We start from the raw sequence: 18,276 nt of genomic DNA on the forward strand, positions 1-18,276 counted from the left end.
GCGGCGGGCGGACAACGAGCCCGCGCCCCGCCGCGCCACTTATAGAGCGCCGCCGACCGGTGGGCGGGGCCGCGGGGAATCCTCGACCAATGGCAGCGCAGAAAAAGAGGGCTCAGCCCCGCCCACTCCATTCATGCGCCCCAAAGGGCAGCGTCTTAAAGGGGCAATGGCGGAGAGAGCTCCGTGACGGGTTCGGGCTGCGGTGCACGGACGCCGGCGGTGCGGAGGCTACAGGGGTGCGGAGCGCCCACCCTGGCCCGCAATTAACGCGGGTGCTCGCCCCGCGGGCTCCCGGTGTTGGGCTCCCCGCAGCCCCGCTCGCCCCTTGCCCCCTCCAGGCCCCGGTGTCCCTCCGGGCGCTCGGGCCCCCCCGCACTCCCCGCGCCTCCCCCTCTCCGCGGCGGCTCAGACCGTGAGACGCCAGGGTCGTGACGTCACCCATTCATAAAACCCCGCGCGCTGTCAGCGAGGCGCCGGGCGGGCGGTGCCCATGGCGACGGGGGCGGGGCGGGGGACACACACCTGCAGCCCCTACGGGGGGCACCGGGACCCCCACGGAGACACCGCGACCCCCACAGGGACACCGGCACTCCCACGGAGACACTGGCATCCTCTCGTGGATACGGGGGCACCGGGACCTTACAGGAGGCACGGGGACCCGCGGGGGACATCTGCACCCTCACGGAGACACGGGGGCATCGGGGCCCCACGGTGGCACAGGAACACGGGCATCCCCACAGGGGACAGCTCCGCGCCCCCTGCCCCAAGTTTGGAGTTCTCCGTTCACCCCCTCTCCCGGGGCTCAAACCTCCGCAGAGCTGCTCGGTGGCGGCTGCCGGGGCGGGGGGCGCCAGGTTCGGGTCCACCCGAGGGACGAGCAGAGGGGTCGAGCGCTCGGTGTGGGGGGCGGCGCGGGGAATGGGCTGCGAGCACGGTCCTGCCGCGGGCGAAACCGGTGGAGGTCCCGTCACTGTGCGAGGCAACCAGTCCTTGCCCCGAAGGGTTTCTGGTCCGGGCTGTAATTAGCGTTACTGCTAATTACCCCGCACCTGCGGGGAGGGCAGGCAGCGCCCGGGGAGGGCCCCTGAGCGAGACCCCGGCACACCCAGAGCAGCACGAAATGGTGTGGGAAGGGAGGGAGGCAGGCAAAGCTGCAGCTCAGACACTCCCGGGTGTGTGTACAGACACAAACACGCAGGGTGGGTGTGCGTGTGCACACAAAAAGGCATGGACACACACGTGCTTGCACACACAGATGTGTGTGGGACATACCCAAATATGTGCACAGGAGCATTTCACACACATACACAAACCTGTGGAGACCAAACACAGCCACAAGTACACGGACACACGGACGGACACACATACAGGTACACACACGTGTACACACATGCACGCTCATGCACACATACACCCTGCCTTGCACACCACACGTGTGCCCAAGTGCCATCGCAGCTCTCCCAGCCCGTTATGGGTCAGGCTGGGGGAGGCAGACCCTGCCACACATCCGCAGGCATTCAGGGAGCAGAAGGCCTCCCCTCTTCTTCCTCTTCTGGGGAGGGCAGCAATCCTGGAGAGCACGCATGAACTCCAACCCTGCCAGCCTGGCTGGGGGGAACTGGATCCCCCTGTCCCTCCCTCTGTCCCTCCTCCTTGTGTCCTTCAGCCTGGTGCGGTGGCGGTTCCCAGGGTGGGCACGGCGCTGGGGTCGCCCCCTCCATTCAGGGCTCGGCGGAGGGCCCGGTGCTGCCCGGTTCCCACCGCGGCTCTCAAAGCTGCTAATTAGCCCCCATCTGGCGGCAGTGGCCGGGCCGCGGCGGGAGGCCGGGGACATTGTGCACAGGAATGTCTTTCAGGGCCGCCGGCCGGCCGCCGCCACCGCCAGCTGCGCCGCCAACAATGCCAGGACGAGCCGGACCCCGCGCCCCTGCCACCGGCCACCCCGAGCGGCGTGGGGACGTGGACGGATCTCGTGGCCGTGGTGGGTGTCATGGCACACACGGCATAGCCACCCTGGCACAGCCACTCCGGCTGCCCCAGCCCATTGGATGCCCCCGAGAGCAGGACACCCTCACCGCATCCCTCTGCATGTTGGGGTGCTGGGGATGGGGTGCTGGGGTCAGGGCTGCCAGTGTGGCACCGGGACACTGCCTTGGCCACAGCTGGCCGCGGGGTCCTGGCCTGGCACGGCGAGCCGGCCGGCGCAGCAGTGTTGTCCGGCAGAACACAGAGCTTCATTTCCATCTCAATTCTGGGAACGGGGCGCGCGGCGCGGTAACAGCAGCCTCGGCCATATGGTGCTGGCGGGGCTCAGCCCGGCCGGGGGGGCAGCCGGGGGGCGGCTGCTTTGCGCTGAGCAGGGGTTGCCCGGCAGCCGAGCACATCAAAGCCCCCGGCCGCCCCCGCCCCGCCGGGACCACACAGGGCACGGCCGCGCCAGGCCGCCGAGGGGCCGGGGGCTGCCTGTGCTGCCGTGATTGGGGGGACGGGGTAGAGCCGGCACCCCAGAAATGGCAGCACCCAGCCCCGCACTCTGTCACGCAGGGCAGCACAGACACCGCAGGTCAGGCTGGGCCCCCACCAGTGACCAGGACCCCCAAACTTGGGCTGCTCCTGTCATGGCTGGGGTTGGGCTCCATCCAGATCCCCTCTCCCAGTGCCATCCGCAGGTCACCCCTGAGGCTACACAGAGCCTCCACCCCCCCCCATGTCCGCACGACACTGCTGAGCCAGGGTTGCAGATGTGCCGGGGCCGCCGGCACAGCTGGAGCGGGGCCGAGGCCTGAGAAAGCCCCTGCGCATTCCCCTCCCGCCTTCTCCCTTCCCGTTCCCAGCTTCCATCCGCTGCAGCCCAGACCAGCTGGAGCCAGGCAGCCCTTCCTGGGATTTATTCCAGCTTCCTGCCCCTCCTCGCCGGCCGACCGGGGCTGGGGCTGCCTTGGGCTGCTTCCTTTCCCTGCTCGCAGCCGCCGGCCGGGCGCCACTGTCAGTACCCATCATCACACGGGACCCCAGCTCTCACCACCAGCACCCACCACTCCATGGGGCCCCAGTGCTCATCACCAGCACCCACCATCACAGCAAAGCACCCCCCCAACCCTGTATGGTAGAGCATAAGGTACAACTGCAGCACCCATCACCCATCATCACGCAACTGCAACCCTGCTGCGGTGGGGAGGCTCCACAGGGCTCTAAAGACAAGCAGCCCTGGCGTGTCCCCCCTCACACCAGGCACCAGCACTCCCAAAACACGAAACCACCCTCCCCCTGCCTGGTGTTTGCACCCTGTGCACCGCCAGCTCAGCCCATCCCACCCCACTGCAATTCCTGGTGGGAGCTTGGCACAAGGGGCATGTGCCCATGAGCTCCCCTGGCCAACGGGCATCTACACCACTGCCACGAGGTGCCATGGGTGAGTGGGTGGGTGAGGATCATCCCAAACCCCACATCTGCTGGCAGCAGAACAGGCAGCTTTGGCCCCTGCCCTAGCTGGGCGCAGTTAAGTGGACGGAGGTTTCCTGCCAGAGTCGGCACATCGATGTTTCCGCAGCCCCCACCGTGGCGGAGGGACCCTGTGGAGAGGGGAAAATGGCCCAGCAGCGGTCCAGACACAGTGGAGCCGTGTGGCCTCAGCCCTGCCGGGACCGGAGGTGCCACAGGCCCAGGTGCAGCAGGCGAGCGAACCGAGGAGCGCTGAAGTGCCGGCTCCGCTGGCGGTTCCTTGCAGGGCCCAACACACTTCCTTCCTCCTGGCCGGCCCTGGCTTATCGGCCAGGCAGGGTGAGGGGTGACCCTGCTCTCCCCTTCCCAGGCCTTCCGCTCCCTGCAGCCCTGGGAAAGCTCCCGGCCACGCTTCCACCACACCTACAGCAAGCAGGAGCTGCTCGGAGCTCTGCAGGGCAGCAGGGAGGCTGGAGGGTGATGTTGGCACGGGGGGTACCCTGTGCACCCCCCAGCCTGCTCCTGCACTCCCGGGGCCTCTGGAGGCTGCATGGGGATGCAGCTCCTACCACCAGGAGCCAGCAAGGAGGCAGAGCTTCCCAGGATGCAGTGCCAGCCCTGCACCAAGGGACACAGCAGGCTGGGGAGTGGGGTCCTGACTCAGGGTAGGGTCCTGCACCCCACGGCAGAGCCGAAGTCCTTTTCCACGGAACACTGGAGGCTGGTGAAATCACATCTGGAGTCTAGACTCAGTGACTCGGTGGGCTGGGCCTGGCGGCCGCACTGTACCCAGACCCTGCTGCACACTGTTTGCTTAGCTGGAGGTATTTAATTGGAATTAAAGTGGCCCCTCTTGTTTTTGCGGACAGGGCTGTTGGAAAAGGAGCTGTAAGTCATAGAAAACATCTGTAGGAGCCTGCAAAGGGTCATTAGATGGCAGAACGCGAGGCGCCACTTTTAGTGCTCGCAGCCGGCGCGGGGAATAATGGTTCAATACGGCTTTTGTGGAGGAGCTGCCAAGCCAGCAAACACTTTCTATTTATTCTGGCAGTGGGCATGGCCGAAGGGATGCAGGATCCTCCACATGTGGGCCTCCAGGAGGGGTAGGGAGGACACTGCCAGTGCTGCAGGACACAGGGCAGCTGGTCCCAGTGGAAGCCGCAGTGGATGCTGGAGCTGCCCCTGCCTGCAGCCCCTCCAGCCCCCATGCCTGCACCAGCATTCTCTGCCCATCCCAGATCTAAAGGGTGTAGGATGGTGCCTGGCTCCCTGCAAGGAAGGGGGACAATCCATACTATCCTTACCCTGCTGCAGGGCTGGGTTTGAGGTTACCCACTCCTACCCCTCCCATTCCTGCTCCCCCAGGCCATGGGGCATTAGCCTCAGCTTGCTGAGCACCCCAGCAGCTGAGGCAGAGCACATTCCTATCCTGTGGGGTTCCTGCATCCCAATCCCTGATCAACCAACCCTTCTCTAGGGCCAGATCCCGGCTCAAACCCACACAGGGCTCAGTGACTCCGGCCCTAAATCTGGGTATCACAGAGCAGGGGCCAGGCTGGGGGAAGGCCCAGTGCCAGAGAAGTGGGAGGGGGAAGGGGATGGTCACTTGGTCACTTGGAAACAGCCAGACAATAGCCACCGGCTCCAGTGGGAGAAGGCGGGGGAGCTGGATGCCAATCCCAGTGCTGGCTGAGCAGGGGCATGGCCACACCAGCACTCCTTCCTTCAATATGGTTTAATATGAGAGAAAGCAAATGCACAATACAAAATTTAAAAACCGGCATACATCGATACCCCACCTGGGTGGCTGCTCCGACACACACAACACGATGCTCTTGCACAATTGTTTCGTCGTCTGTCACTTGCAGAGGGTCTTGAAGGGCCCCAGCCCAGCAGCACCGGGCACGGCCCACAGGCAAGGTCACTTCTCCTTCTTGGAGGCTTCTGTTGGCTCTTCTTTGGAAGCCCCTGCTGCCTCCTTGAGGGTTGAGCTCTCCTCGTAGCTGGGGACAAGAGGGATATGAGTGGGGCCAGCTCCTCCCTGGGGACAGAACCCCAGCCCAGCCTGTGGCCTCGGCTTCTGCCTTGCTGCTGTTGAGGACAAGGTGGGCTCCAGCCATCAGCACCCAGCACAGGAAGCCCCATGGGGCAGAGCCCAGGCAGGGAGATGAGGGATGCATCCCCCCCAGACATCTCCAAGGGTAGGGTGGATCCAGCCAGGGGCCAGCTCTGTGCCCGGGGATCTGTCCTTGTTCCCAAGAGCACTATTGGATATCCTGGATAGCACATGCTTTCCTTGGCTGAGCACGGGTGCCAGCAGGGCCAGTAAACAGGGGAACTGCAACAAGACCAACAGCAGTGTTCCCTCCCAGGGTTTCACTCCTCTGGCTGCAAACCCCCTCCAGCAGTGGCCCCAGGGCTCTGACTAAGGAAATGGGAATGCTGCTCCAAGCAGAAAGAACAAGGTCTGGGATGTCAAATCTTCTTGCCCTTCCCAGTCTCCTCTCTCAGAATGGGAGAGAAGCCGGCCCACAGCAGTGCAGCAACAGCTCCAGGCTCTGCCCAGAGTGAGGAGAGCTGGGAACAGGGAGAGCTTGGGCCAGGGAGAGCCAGGACCTGCCCCTACCTGGCCAGAGCGACAGATAAGGGGCCCCGGTGGCAGTGGCTACATGGCACTAGGGCTCTGCTGCCGGCGTCGGCGGGGACAGGACAGTTTCTGCTGCATGGAATCAGCCAGGCTGGCCGGCGAGCCAGACACCGTGGGGAAGTGGGTAAGTCTTGGTGTGTGAGGCAAGATTTCAGCAGAGGATTCATAGCTGCAGGAGAGAGAGGAAGCAGGAAGGGAAAGACAAGGACAGAAAGGAGGGTGGGGGGAGAGAGAAAAAGCAGAAGAGTTGTGGAGTGATAGCACCGAGAACGCACCACCCTGTGCAGGAAGCATTGCATCCCCCTTCACCTGCTTACACCTGCTGGCCTCTCCTTGCCTGCAAGACTCCAGGACAGGGCTGCAGAATGGAAAAGTGAGCACTGAAACTTGGGGATGAGGCAGCTCCCACTGGCATGAGCAGAGTCAGGCAGCCAGAACCTAGGGAGAGCAAGCCTAGGCAGTGGGGAGGTGGCAGTGGAGCAGCCCAGGGGCTGGGCAGGTGACAGAGAGACACAGCAGACTCTGTCCTGCCGCTCAAGGACAGCGTGCCCACAGGAGATGGGGGAGGCAGGATGGGTAACTACTGCTAAGGGAGCTTCCTGCCTAGCCTAGGGAGGTTTGGCATGGTTGAGAGCCATGGAGCTGATCCCGATGTCACCGACCTCTGCTCCCCCAGCACCCCTTCCCTGGGCCTGCAGCACAGATCTGCTCACTCCCACCCTGCCTGCAGACCATCACTGCTGTGAGATACCATGTGTAGGCAGAGACCACAGGAACTGCCAGCTTCAGGGAGGGATCAGGGAACACCAAAGCAGCACAGCAGAGCTACCTACACCTGGTGGGATTCCTTTGGTGGGAGCCACTGCCCTCCAGGCATCAGTCCCTCTGAATCCCACTTCCTCTGCCTGCAACTGGAGCTGCTTCAAGGGAGGTCTGGCCCCCAGGGGCCATCAAGTTTGCAACCCTCCAGCATCCTGCCCTTGCCCTGGCAACACTTTGCTGCTGGAGCAGCTTGTGCTATTGCTCTGGGAGGGCACTAGGCCCTGGCTGCCAGGCTCCCTGTGCTCCTTGCTGCCCAGTGGGCCCGGCCTCACAGCTCATCTCTCCCCAGTTTCCTGGCAGGAGCTGCTGCTGCTGTCAGCTGGTGAGTCACGGCACTGGGGAAAGCGGCTGCAGGATCCCAGGTGCACAGGAAGGACGATCCCAGGACACTCAGTGCCTGCAGCAGCGATTGTCAGAAGCAAACATCAAAGGAGGGGCAGGTGCGGCAGGGCTGGGGACGGCCCAGCTGAGAGCCGCTGGGAACATGCATACCTGCATCTCCCAGGGGAGGGAGGGAGGGGAGGGAGGACAGCTGGCTTCCCGTTGCGCCCAGTTTCCCTCTGAGGAGGCTGGGAGCTCAGGAACGCTCCTCAGGCTGGGGCACTGGGGAGGCTGGAGGGTACACTGCCCTGCTTTAGGATGTTCCCTTCCCTCCTCTGCATCAACCATCATTACTGTGCTGAGCCACCATCAAGTCTCGAGCATGGCAGAGAAACCGCTCTCAGGCAGGAGGCCAGAGCTGCCCACTGACAGCCTGGACAGGCTCCAAGAACAGCTGAGCACAACAGCCCAGTCCCCTTCCCTCTGTACCCACACTCTCTGCGGCAGGGAGACTACTACAAACTACAAGACTTTGCCCAAGTGGGGAGGTTGGGATGTGCTCGAACCAGCCTTGGCTGCTCTCACAGCCGGCTCTGGCTCCATTTTCCCCCACCCACAGGCCCTGGGACACAATGACCAAGTATCTCCACACCAGGTGTGCAGTCCCACCCTCCCCTGCCTGCCAGCGCATGGGAAGAGTCTGTCACTGGGGTGTAAAGCAATACCAGGTGCTGCCTGCTGGTACCACACCGCAGCTCCCACCCAGCTCCCGGGAGGCGGCTGGAGCCAGGCCCGGCATGTACAAACACAGACCCGCTCCCTCCACCCACGCACGTGCCGGCGCACACCCAGAGCATGCCCAGATGAACTCGTCCCTCCAGCTGTGCCCGGGCGTGGGAACATCTGCACGCTTCATGTGCTCCAGCGCCGCCGGCAAAACAGCTCCATCGCCAGCTGAGGCTCACCTGAACATTTCGGTTACTTCTCCCTTTGCCAAGGCCACCAGAAGCGGGAATCCAATGCAGGCAGGGACCAGGTACAGCAGCGCAGGCTGTGGGGAAGAAAAACAACTGTTAAATCAAACCACAAATCACCCCGAGGGAAGAGTGCAAGGTGAGCTCATGGCCTTGTCCCCTCTGCACCCATGGTATCTGTCACATGGCTACACAGGAGTAAACACCCCAAAGAGCAGCTTCAAGAGCTAAGTTAGAGCTCCAGCAGCATGAAGCTAGATTGGATATTGGGAAGAAATTATTTCCTGTCAGGGTGGTGAGATCCTGGCAGAAGCTGCCCAGAGAAGCTGTGGATGTTCAATCCCTGGAAGTGTTCAAGGACAGGCTGGAACAGGGCATGGAGCAGATTGGTCTAGTGGTTGGTGTCTCTGCCCATGGCAAGGGAGTTGAAACAAGATGGTCTCCGAGGTCCCTTCCCAAATCATTCTGGGATTCTGTGAAAATGCTCACTGGAAGGTCCCAGTGGGCCATGAACACACTGAGAGCCCCTGTGCAGACCACAGTGTATGTGCTCCCAGAGCCCCCTGCAGCACAGCCAGTGGGTGCTCAGGGCAGCTTGGTTGCAAAGAGCCAAAAAACACAGGGCCCCTGGCTGAGGGGCTGCTGTTGGAAACAAGGAGCCTTGCCCCAAACAGGCCTCTGCTCCAGCTGGGCACAGGAGCTTTGGGAAGGGAAAGGTACAGGCAAGCACTGGAAAATCAAAGCCAAGAGAAGAAATAAATCTACTTTTTCCTGGCAAGATGCAGGAACTTCGTGGCCAAGCTGGCCTGACCCACTTGGATGTGCATCCACAGGAGGCAGCAGGGTGGAGCTCACCTGGGCATGCTTGAAGATGTGCATGATGAATATGGTGAGGCCCAGCCCAAAGATGTAGGCCACAAAGCTGGTGTAGAAATACGTGTGCGTGTTCTTCTTCAGGCTGTAGGGAAAGGGAAGAGCTCAATGACCTCCTGTCTGGAATGCCAGTGGCCAAAATGGAATTGGTCTTGTACTCTTGGGCATCTCCCACCACAATGGAGTGTGCGGAGCGATGCTCTGGCTGTGTAGCCCCTGGTGTTGTGGGAGCAGTGTGGGACTGAGGCTGGAGAAGGGAAGAAGGCAAGTGATGCTGCTGCTGGATGGCAACTGGGAAGGGAGGAATTAGGGCTAGGACCCAGGGAGAAGGTCCCATTGTCTTGGTGGAGCCTGTCCCTGGCTCTCAGCAGTTGCTATTTTATCACGGGGCAGGCTGCAGGAACTGGGATTCCCAGCAGGTGCAGGCAGGATGTGGGTGGTAACACCTGGAAGAGCTGGCACAGACCAGAGGGTCTGTGCAAGAGCAGTGGGAGTGGGGCCACATCACCTCAGTCACAGAACACCCTGTTCCCCAGAGCCTTTCAGTGTGGGGCAACTGCTGCAGCCCAGCTGTAGGTACAGCTTCCCAACATGGGAAGGAGCTGCTTCCTCCAACATCAGTGGCAACCTGGAGGCAGCCAGCACTGCCAGGCATCCATTTGCATCCATGAGAACACTTCCCAGGTGCCAGCACCCCTGGCTCTTTCCCACACTGTCAGTGCTTCCTCTCACTGCCCTCCACTTCTTGGTTCCAGAGAGCTGGTGAGGCTCTGTGGGGCTGCTGTGTGCTGCTGCCCTGATCCCTGTCCCTATGCTGCCTGCCCTACCTATGCTTGAACTGAACCACTTGCCCCCAGTGCTCAGGACATACCCACAGAGGCAGCCCCCTCTTCCAAGAGCTTTTCTTTACACCCCCTGGTGTGTCTCCACACCCAGCTCCAGAAGGGAGCACAGGACTGCACTCCTGGCTCCCCCTTCCCTTTTTTCCTCTACAAAAGCAGCTCAAATATGCTGCAAGATCCAACCTGCCAGAGACCCTTCCCTGCCGCCTGCTCACCTGATATCAAACCGCAGCAGCAAGGCAATGAAGATCCCTGCAGGGAGAAGGAAACAATGAGGGGCTGGAAGTGGCAGAGGAGGGACCGCGAGGGGCCAGGGGAGCAGGGAAGGGACAGCGAGGGGCTGGAGCGGCAGGGCAGGAGCCGCGGTGCTCCGTGCCGTGCTCGGGGTGACAGTGCCCTCTCGTGGCACGCGGCACCGGGACAGCACCCGGACCTGCGGAGAGACTCCCAGCCCACGGCGAGACCCGCGCGGCGCTGCGTCGGCCCAAGGGCAGAGCCAGGCACCTGCTCAGCTCCCCGCAGCCCCCTCAAAGGAGACCCCAGCCCCATCCTCCCTCTTCTGTCCTCACCCGGAATGACAATGTCTCCCAGTCCCAGCATGGCGAAGTTGTCGGCATCCAGCCCCTTCTCCAGCAGGTCCTGAGGGAAAACCACTGCAAGGAGCAGAGCGAGGCACAGTGAGGGGGAGTGTCCCCACCGAGCAGACCCCAGCCCCACTGGGCCTGGAAAACAGGGACCAGAGCAGGGCAAGGGGCCTGTCCCTGCCCTCAGCCCCCTCCTTCCCTGTAGCTTTCCTTATTCTTTCTGGGACAATTCCAGAAGAAACCAGGGACCAAACTACTGCATGCTCCACAGCAGCACCAGTTCACCCCTCCTGCTGTTTTGGGGCTCTGTGGGGTTTTTTGTTTGTTTGTTTGTTTTGTTTGGTTGGTTTTGGGGTGGTGTTTGTTTTGTTGTTTTTTGGTTTGGTTTTTTTTTTTTTTTTTTTTTTTTTTTTTTTTTTGGTGCCTATTTGGTATGGACTGTTTTTACAAGTGGGTGAAATTGCACACTCCAAAGGTGCAGAGTGACCCAGACAGACAAGGGCACTGCAAACCATCCCTTTCCAGAAACCTGCCTTGGCTTGAGGCTGGCCAGTGACAGGGAGGAGGGGTCACTAGCAGGAAATGCTCCTGTATACATCCCAGCTTGAACCATCTCCAGAGGTGGAGGGTGCATGGGGCAGGGCTTGCAGCAAAAAGGACCCCAGCACACAGGGAAGATCTACTCACGTTTTATTGGGGCCTCAAATGATTTGGCAACTGTCACCATCACGTTGGTGCCAAAGACCTGGAACAGAAGGAGCCCAAGGTGACCACAGCTGCACAGGAATACACACACACACGCTCAGCTACAGCCTCACCCCAGGGTCAGGAGTGGCCTCAGCGGCAGAAAATAGCCAATGACCTGCCAAAATGTGGGTGCAGGAGCCCTGCAAACAAGCCCACAGTGTTGGGGAGGAGGCATACGGTGGCACTGGGGGAGGTGGCTGCTTCACGGCTGTCCTGCTCTCAGAGCAGCATGGGGACAGCATTCACATGGCAGAGCTGCTGCCCACCACCCAGCCCTGCACCTCAGTTCAGCTTTAATCAGTGAGCTCCATGTAAAGTCCAATTGGAGGGCAGGAGCTTCCAGCAGAGTGTCCCAGCATGGGAGCTTCCAGCGGGGACAGGGGCAAGTGTCAGATCAGCAGCAGTTTGCTCTGAGGTCATTTACTTGCGTGGCCCTATCGGCTGTAAATACTGGCAGCATTTGCAGGGTGGACTGTAAACACTGAGGGCAGCCACTCTGATCTCTGCACCTTGCCATCTCTAAGCTTCCAGTCCAGCAGGCAAAAAAACAGGCGCTGGTTAGCACTGGGTGAGCAAGACCCTGGAGCCTCAACACTGGGATCAGGGAAAAGCATCACATGGCCCCCCAAAACTATGTGGGGGCAACAGCATTGAGATCCCCTTCCTCCTTGAAACCCTTCTGGGATCTCACTGTGATTGAATCCATGCCAAGATCCAAGTGACCGGTTCCTGCAGAGGGGCACAGTACGAGGGCCTCCACTTCAAGGCAGCCCTTCCCCAAGTCTCCAGCAATACTCTGATCCATGGGGAAGCCGAGGTGAGAGACAGCCAGCAAGTGGATAGCACTCATTGTCCCCAAAGCACTGGGAAGACACTCCCACATTAAGCAGGGCCTGGGGCACCAGGTGTGCTAAGGCAGAAGGCTGAGTCCCCTCCAGCTGAAAGCTGCAGAGGAAGTGGCCCACAGGCTAAAAAACCACAGAGCCCAGACTGTTAACGAGCCTGGGAAACAGGGGCACCACCAGCCAAGTACAAAACAACCCACAGTAGCCAGGCTCAAATATGGAGGGATTACATAGGCAGCTGCAGAGCTGCTGGACAGACCTCAATGTATACAAGGCTCTCAGACATTTGGAAACATGGTGATTCAGAAGGTGGAGGCAGCAGGAAGGACTGGGGAATACGGACATTATAAGGAGAAACATTCTCCCATCCATGGAGCAGAGCACACGGCTGCATTCCTGCCTTCCCTGCCCCCCGTTCCTCTACAAAAGTAGCTCAAATACACTGCAAGAAATAAGGAAAATCTTAAAATGAAAAAGTCAGGGTGCAGCACTGGCTGAGGAAAGAGGACTGGAGGCATTCCAGGGTCTGGTCCTCTGTGCAAGAGAACAGAAGGACACTAATGAAACCAGCAGATGACAGAGCCAAGGCACAGCTCATACAAGCAGGCTCAGTGTGCCCCACAGCAGCCTCCAGCCCACCCAACAGCTGTCAGGTCTTGGGAAGACCATAGTGGGGAATACAGGACCGGATATGGCACACACTAAGTACCCCACAATAACTCTGATGAGGTCCCTGCCAGCCCTGGGCTCTCCGAGTGAGAGAATAAAAGAAAACACACTTGATGAGCCACATTCTGCCACTGTGGATTCTGTCATCAACCCTGCCACACCCCTCTGAGCTGAGAAACCAAAAATTCTGACTTCAAGTGTGTGTGTCCAGTCAGCGTGGTGCCTCCACAAAGGCAGAATGCCAAGCACACACTTCCACCAGTGCCCTGCAGAATGCTCCCGCTTACCCAGAACACATCGTAGATGAAGAGGCCCCCAAGCAAGATGCAGCCAGTGCTGACGTTGTTCAGGTGCAGTAGCTCCACCCCATTGAGGGAGAATGCCAGCCCGAAGAGATTGTTGGCAATCCAGTGCTGAGAAGGACAGGAAACGGAGATCTGAGTCCTGCTGTACATGGAACCCGCACCTTGCATGGAAATGAGTCCGTGTCTGATCCAGCCCAGTCCCCAGCTGTGCCTCACTTACCTTTCTCAGCAGGTACCAGACCCCCACAACACTGCTCAAGGCCAGGCACACGAGATCCTTGGTGTCAAACTCATAATTCACTATTTCTGCAAGAAAACAGAGAAGTCAGACTTGGGGCAGGCCGGGCAGCTCCCCTTCCCAAGCAGGGCTGAGATGAGTGATTCCACAGCTGGGGAGCCCAGAGCTCAGTGCTCACGTCCCAAACGAGGGCACTGTACTCGTGGTACACACATGCAAACCGCCTGGGAATGAGCAGTGGGCTCTGGAAAGCTCAGACCTTCTCCTTCAGCCAGACTCTGCACATGGACAGCATCCATGGTCCTGCTGTCAATAAGGAAATTGGATTCAGGCACTGCCTAAGGCAGGGAGAGGCAAATCTTCTCCCTCTTCCTGTGCCAGTTAACTCCTGGTGGTATCACCAGAAATAGTCCCTTAACAGTAAAGCTACTACAAGGCAGGACACTTATCAAAGCATCTTCTGCCAGTGCAAATATCTGGCCCAGATAAGGCAGCACAAATCAGTCAGATCTATGCTTTCCATGGGGCTTAAATAAAGGTTGTGCATTTAATGACAGCCATAGCTCCATCCCCACAGCACTCTGGGAGGTGTTTTTGGGGTCTCCAGGCCAGCCAGAGGCAGTACAGAGTGCCAGCCCAGCTCTGCAGGGACACACAGGGCTCACAGTGGCTATGGAAGCTCAGCAGGGAGCAGGAGGCAAGTCTTTGAGAAGGTTGTTTCAATGGGCTGAGAGTAATAAGACCAAAAAAAAAACAAAAAAAAACAAAAAAAAACAAAACAAAACAAAACAAAACAAAACAAAAAAAACAGTAAAGGCAGAAAGCATTCAGGCTCCCCTGAAAGACCGGAAAGCCAACGTACCCTCCTTGCTCTCCCCGGAGCCCTGGGTGAAGAGGAGCTGGTACTGTTTGTTGGGGAAATTTGCAGGGAAGAATCTGTTCATCATGGGGCTGAAACGAGAGGTGTAGAGAAGGGCAGTTTGACAGAAGCCCCACAAGATGTGCTGCCCAGCACCTCTGCGTTTGAGGGGGCCCCACACCCCCTCCCAAGAGGGGAAATGCCATCTGTTCCATCAGGGACTAGCCTGGACATCAGGGACAGGAGCCACAGCAACTCATCCTGCATAGAGATCTGATCTGGCTATATGTGACAGCCCCCCAAATCCTCCAGGGCAAGAAAACAGAGCATCACCCACAAGAAAGGAGGACCCACCCCAGACCCCAGCAAATCCCCTATGCCCCTCAACAATTCTCTGGGTACCCAGCAGTGGCTGGGCCACCACTGACTGGCTCTGCTGTAGAGCCAGGAGCAGAGCAAAGCCCTTGCCCAGCACCAGTCTAGGGAAACCATCTGGTCCCCAACACTGCAGAGCTCATGAAACAGGAAACCAGTTCAACTTTTTCAGTTACTGAAACAGCCTGAGCTTTCAACACCTCATGCCACGCCTGGCACGAGAGGCCAGGGACATTACCATGAGCTCCAGCTGCCGGTGTCACCCATCCCAGTTAGGGTGCTGAAGAGCTCTCCCCTCTGCAGGGAGCAAGGACTGTGCCAAAAGGGGTTTAAGTTGGATATAAAGAAAAGGCTCTTCACCCAGAGACTGGCTGGGCACTGTTACAGACTCCCCAGGGAAGTGGTTATGGCCCCGAGCCTGCCAGATTTCAAGAACTGTTTGGAAAACGCTCTCAGGAACACGGTGGGATTTTTGGAATTGTCCTGTGGAGGGTCAGAAGTTGGACAAAATCATTGGATAGATCCAATCCGTGGATGCCTTGCAACTCAGGATATTCTGATTCTGTGATTCTGAGCCAGAGAAGCTCCTTAGGGTGAGCTGGCCTTGTCCCAGTGCTGGCTTCCCAGGACCCCCAGGGCTTTGGTTCCTACCACGAGGGACAACACCCTAATAGGTTGGGCAAATACCCTAAAGACCTGGCTCTCCTGCAGGGCACTGGTGCTCTGAAAATCTCCCAATAAAACGAACTGAAGCTTTAGGTAGCCCTGCCCCAGTCACACCCATCCTTGTGCTGTACCTGATAGTGTGGGACAGGGCCAGGATCCCCAGCACAAAGAAATACATGGAAAGCAGAAGATTGATGTACTCTTGAGAGAATATCTGCAAGACAAAACCACAGAGGGGTTAGTAAGAACAGCATCCTCCCCATCCTCATGCTCCTGTTGGCAGCTGCTGTGTCAGTGCTCCAGGGAGATGAGAAGAATAGCTAGAATAACCCAAATTCCTGCATGCTGAGGGAGAATATGTTGGAAATAGCCGTGTGCTCAAAGAACAAGCACAATGGGCCCGTGAGCTGTAGCACATCTGTGAGCTGCTCAGGTCAAAAAATAACTCCAGTGCTGCAGAAAGGAGGCCAGAGCTTCCCCTGCAGAGCAGGGAGAGAGGCACTGCTCCCAGGGGCTGCCCAGGCCCAGGGGAGCAGTAGCATCCCCTGCCCTAATTAAACAGGGCATTATTAAAACTCCTGCCCTCCAAGTCACACGCTCCCCTACTGAATCACACCCCTACAAACCAGTGTGGAAGGATCCTGGGGCCCTCCGTGCCCTCCTGGAAGGGGGATGCTGGACTAGGCGAGCACATGGCACACAGCCATTGGCAGAGAGGGGACTGAACTGTACCATTCCCAACTCTGCACCTTAACCTTCACCTCCTGGCCAGCCAGGAGCACCCTGGCACCTTGCAGGGATCTCAAAATAGCACAGCTGGAAGCTGCCATGCCCACAGGACCACTCTGTGCTGCAGCTCCCCAGACCCTTCTGGGAGCTCAGCCATGTGCCAGACCTGCATGGGCAGCCCAAGGAGCTTGAGGCCACGACATCTCCACACCACCACCACGTGCTGCTGAGAGCTCCCATCCATTTCTCAGGTCACCTGACTCTGCCTGTGGGCTCTGAACATCTAAAAAACTTCACCTGATCACACAGGGGCTCCCCCAGGCCTGCAGCCGAAATGGCTCCAGGAGCACAGCATGAAACACAACACAAAGCCAGCAGCATTTGCCCCTCAGAGACCCTGGCACCCTCTGGCTCCAGCCTATGCCCTGTTAGGTTGGCCCACGGAGGCAGGAAGAGCTCAGGGCTATTTGCTCCTCGGCAGTTCTCCAGAAACAACCTGTGCACAAACAGGCTCTGATTTCCCCCAAGCTGTGACAATTCAGGCAAGAACTGACGTCCTCCTGCATGGTGACACTGAAGAGCCCGATCTGTGCAGCCTTACACACCTTCTGTTCCAACACTAAGGGCCAAAAACAGAGGCACCCCATTATGGGAGCTCCTGCCAGGTGGGAGAATGTCCTGCCCCAGCTCCAGTGCCACTCACTTACTTTAAAGAAGAGGTAGAGCCCCAGGAGGGTGCAACTGGCAACAATGGGAAAGCGAGCAGCGTCTCGGCTGGTAATGGTCTCTGGCATCTCCGAGGAGTTCTGGGGAGAGAAGGATAGAACAGAAATGGATCAGCCCCTGCCCTGCCTTCACACCTGAGCAGGGGGTGAACAGACACAACACACAACACTCCACAGTGGTTTTGAGAGGGACAAAACACCCACTGGCCCCTGCTATATCCGGAGGTGAGGCTGTGTCAGAGGCAGAGCCTGAGCTGGAAAATGCAAACACATGTCCTTTCCAGGGCAGCCACAATTTACTGCTTTTCTCCTCCTGGAGAAGGAAAAAATCCTGTACTGGCACTGTTCCGTTCTCCCCTGCCCAGAGGGGAGCTGGGCTCCCTCACCGCTCACGCCCAGCCAGCCCCATCTGTGCCACCATCTGTGATCACCCCGTGCATGACACGTCTCTCCAGCCACCTCCTCATCCCTCACCTTGCTCTTGGGACACTTCTCATGCTCAAAAGCCCCAGATTTATAAACCCCTTCCAAGACATCTTTGCACCACCTCAACCAGCCCCTTTCAAGCCATTTCCCATGGGAGACCTTCAGCTTTCAGAGGAGGCAGAGGGCTGCCTGTTCCCTGCCTGCTCCAGGCCCAGCTGGCTGCTGCTCAGAGATCTAATCTCACTCAGGCAAACACCTGCGGCCAGCACAGATCGAGGGCACCTCAAAAGCCCTTGTGCAGCTTATCCTGGGCACGGCAGTTGTCATGCTGTGCCCGGCAGCACAGAGGTGCCCAAATTCCTGCTGCTCCCTGCAGAGTGAGGGATGAGAGCCCCCACCCTGAATCACAGCTGGGCTTTGCTCACAGCCCCCCACTGCCTGGGCTGCCAGAAGCCCCCCCAAGATCAGCTGAAGCCCCTGATATGAGGCTTAAGAGCAGAAAAGGAGATTTTAAAAATAATAATAGATCAGATTGTGTAAAACAGTCCTCCCTCCTGAGCTACAGCAGCCCAACTGTTGGGATTTAAGTCCCTGCTATGAAATGCAGAGAACGGCGGGAGGAGTACTGGGACAGAACAGGGTGTGCAGGCAGGAGAGCACCCCCGGACCAGCCGCAGTGCCGCGGGGCACAGCCACACACGAGTCCCCCCAGCACAGCTCCTCTCGAGGAGGGACAAGGGACGGTTGTGTTTTGCAGCACTTGAATTTACGGGGGCGGTGAGGACGCGGCTGGAGAAGCCCTGGGGGAAGCCAACTCTCTCCCCGGGGTCCCCTGCGCCTCCAGGCCCAGGGCCGGGGCCGTGCAGCTGCCGGTCCTCCCGTGGAACGGAGCGCCCGGAGGGGACCCTTGGGGAGGGGCGAGGCCCTATAGGCCCGGCTGCCCCGAGCCGCGGGGGTACCTTGCTCTTGGCGCAGCTGACGGAGCGCAGCGCCCCGAAGAAGATGGGCAGCAGCGCCATGAGGACGAGGCTGCCGTAGGCCAGCGCCATGCCCTCGGGGGTGGCGGGCGGGCGGGCGGGGGTCCCGGCCCCGGGCGCGGCCCCGGCGGCGCTGCCGTTGTGCGCCGCGGGCTCCTCCATGGCGGCTGCTCCCACCGCGGTCCGCACCGACACGTCCCCTTACCGACCG

At 59.4% G+C, this 18,276-nt stretch overlaps 1 protein-coding gene across 4 annotated transcripts; it reads right to left on the reverse strand.

Annotated features, from left to right (window-relative positions):
* Positions 1-5,036: 5,036 nt before the first annotated feature.
* HM13 (histocompatibility minor 13) lies at positions 5,037-18,264 on the reverse strand. 4 transcript variants are annotated; one of them, XM_053958415.1, is made up of 13 exons: positions 18,048-18,264; positions 16,645-16,743; positions 15,340-15,422; positions 14,171-14,259; positions 13,291-13,376; positions 13,053-13,178; positions 11,192-11,249; positions 10,490-10,573; positions 10,136-10,172; positions 9,061-9,163; positions 8,197-8,282; positions 6,398-6,446; positions 5,037-5,444 (listed from the first exon to the last, which is right to left on the reverse strand). In XM_053958415.1, exons 1-13 carry the CDS (start codon positions 18,225-18,227, stop codon positions 5,052-5,054), a joined length of 1,473 nt encoding a protein of 490 aa, XP_053814390.1. In that variant the 5' UTR covers positions 18,228-18,264; the 3' UTR covers positions 5,037-5,051. The 4 variants fall into 4 exon arrangements, with proteins under 4 accessions (XP_053814390.1, XP_053814391.1, XP_053814393.1 ...); XM_053958416.1 differs by having other exon boundaries at positions 5,274-5,444; positions 6,398-6,526; XM_053958417.1 differs by lacking the exon at positions 6,398-6,446 and adding an exon at positions 6,068-6,257 and having other exon boundaries at positions 5,358-5,444.
* Between the last annotated feature and the right edge of the window lie 12 nt (positions 18,265-18,276).

The sequence above is a fragment of the Vidua chalybeata genome, chromosome 17 (assembly GCF_026979565.1).
Source record: "Vidua chalybeata isolate OUT-0048 chromosome 17, bVidCha1 merged haplotype, whole genome shotgun sequence".
Classification (NCBI taxonomy): Eukaryota; Metazoa; Chordata; class Aves; order Passeriformes; family Viduidae; genus Vidua; species Vidua chalybeata.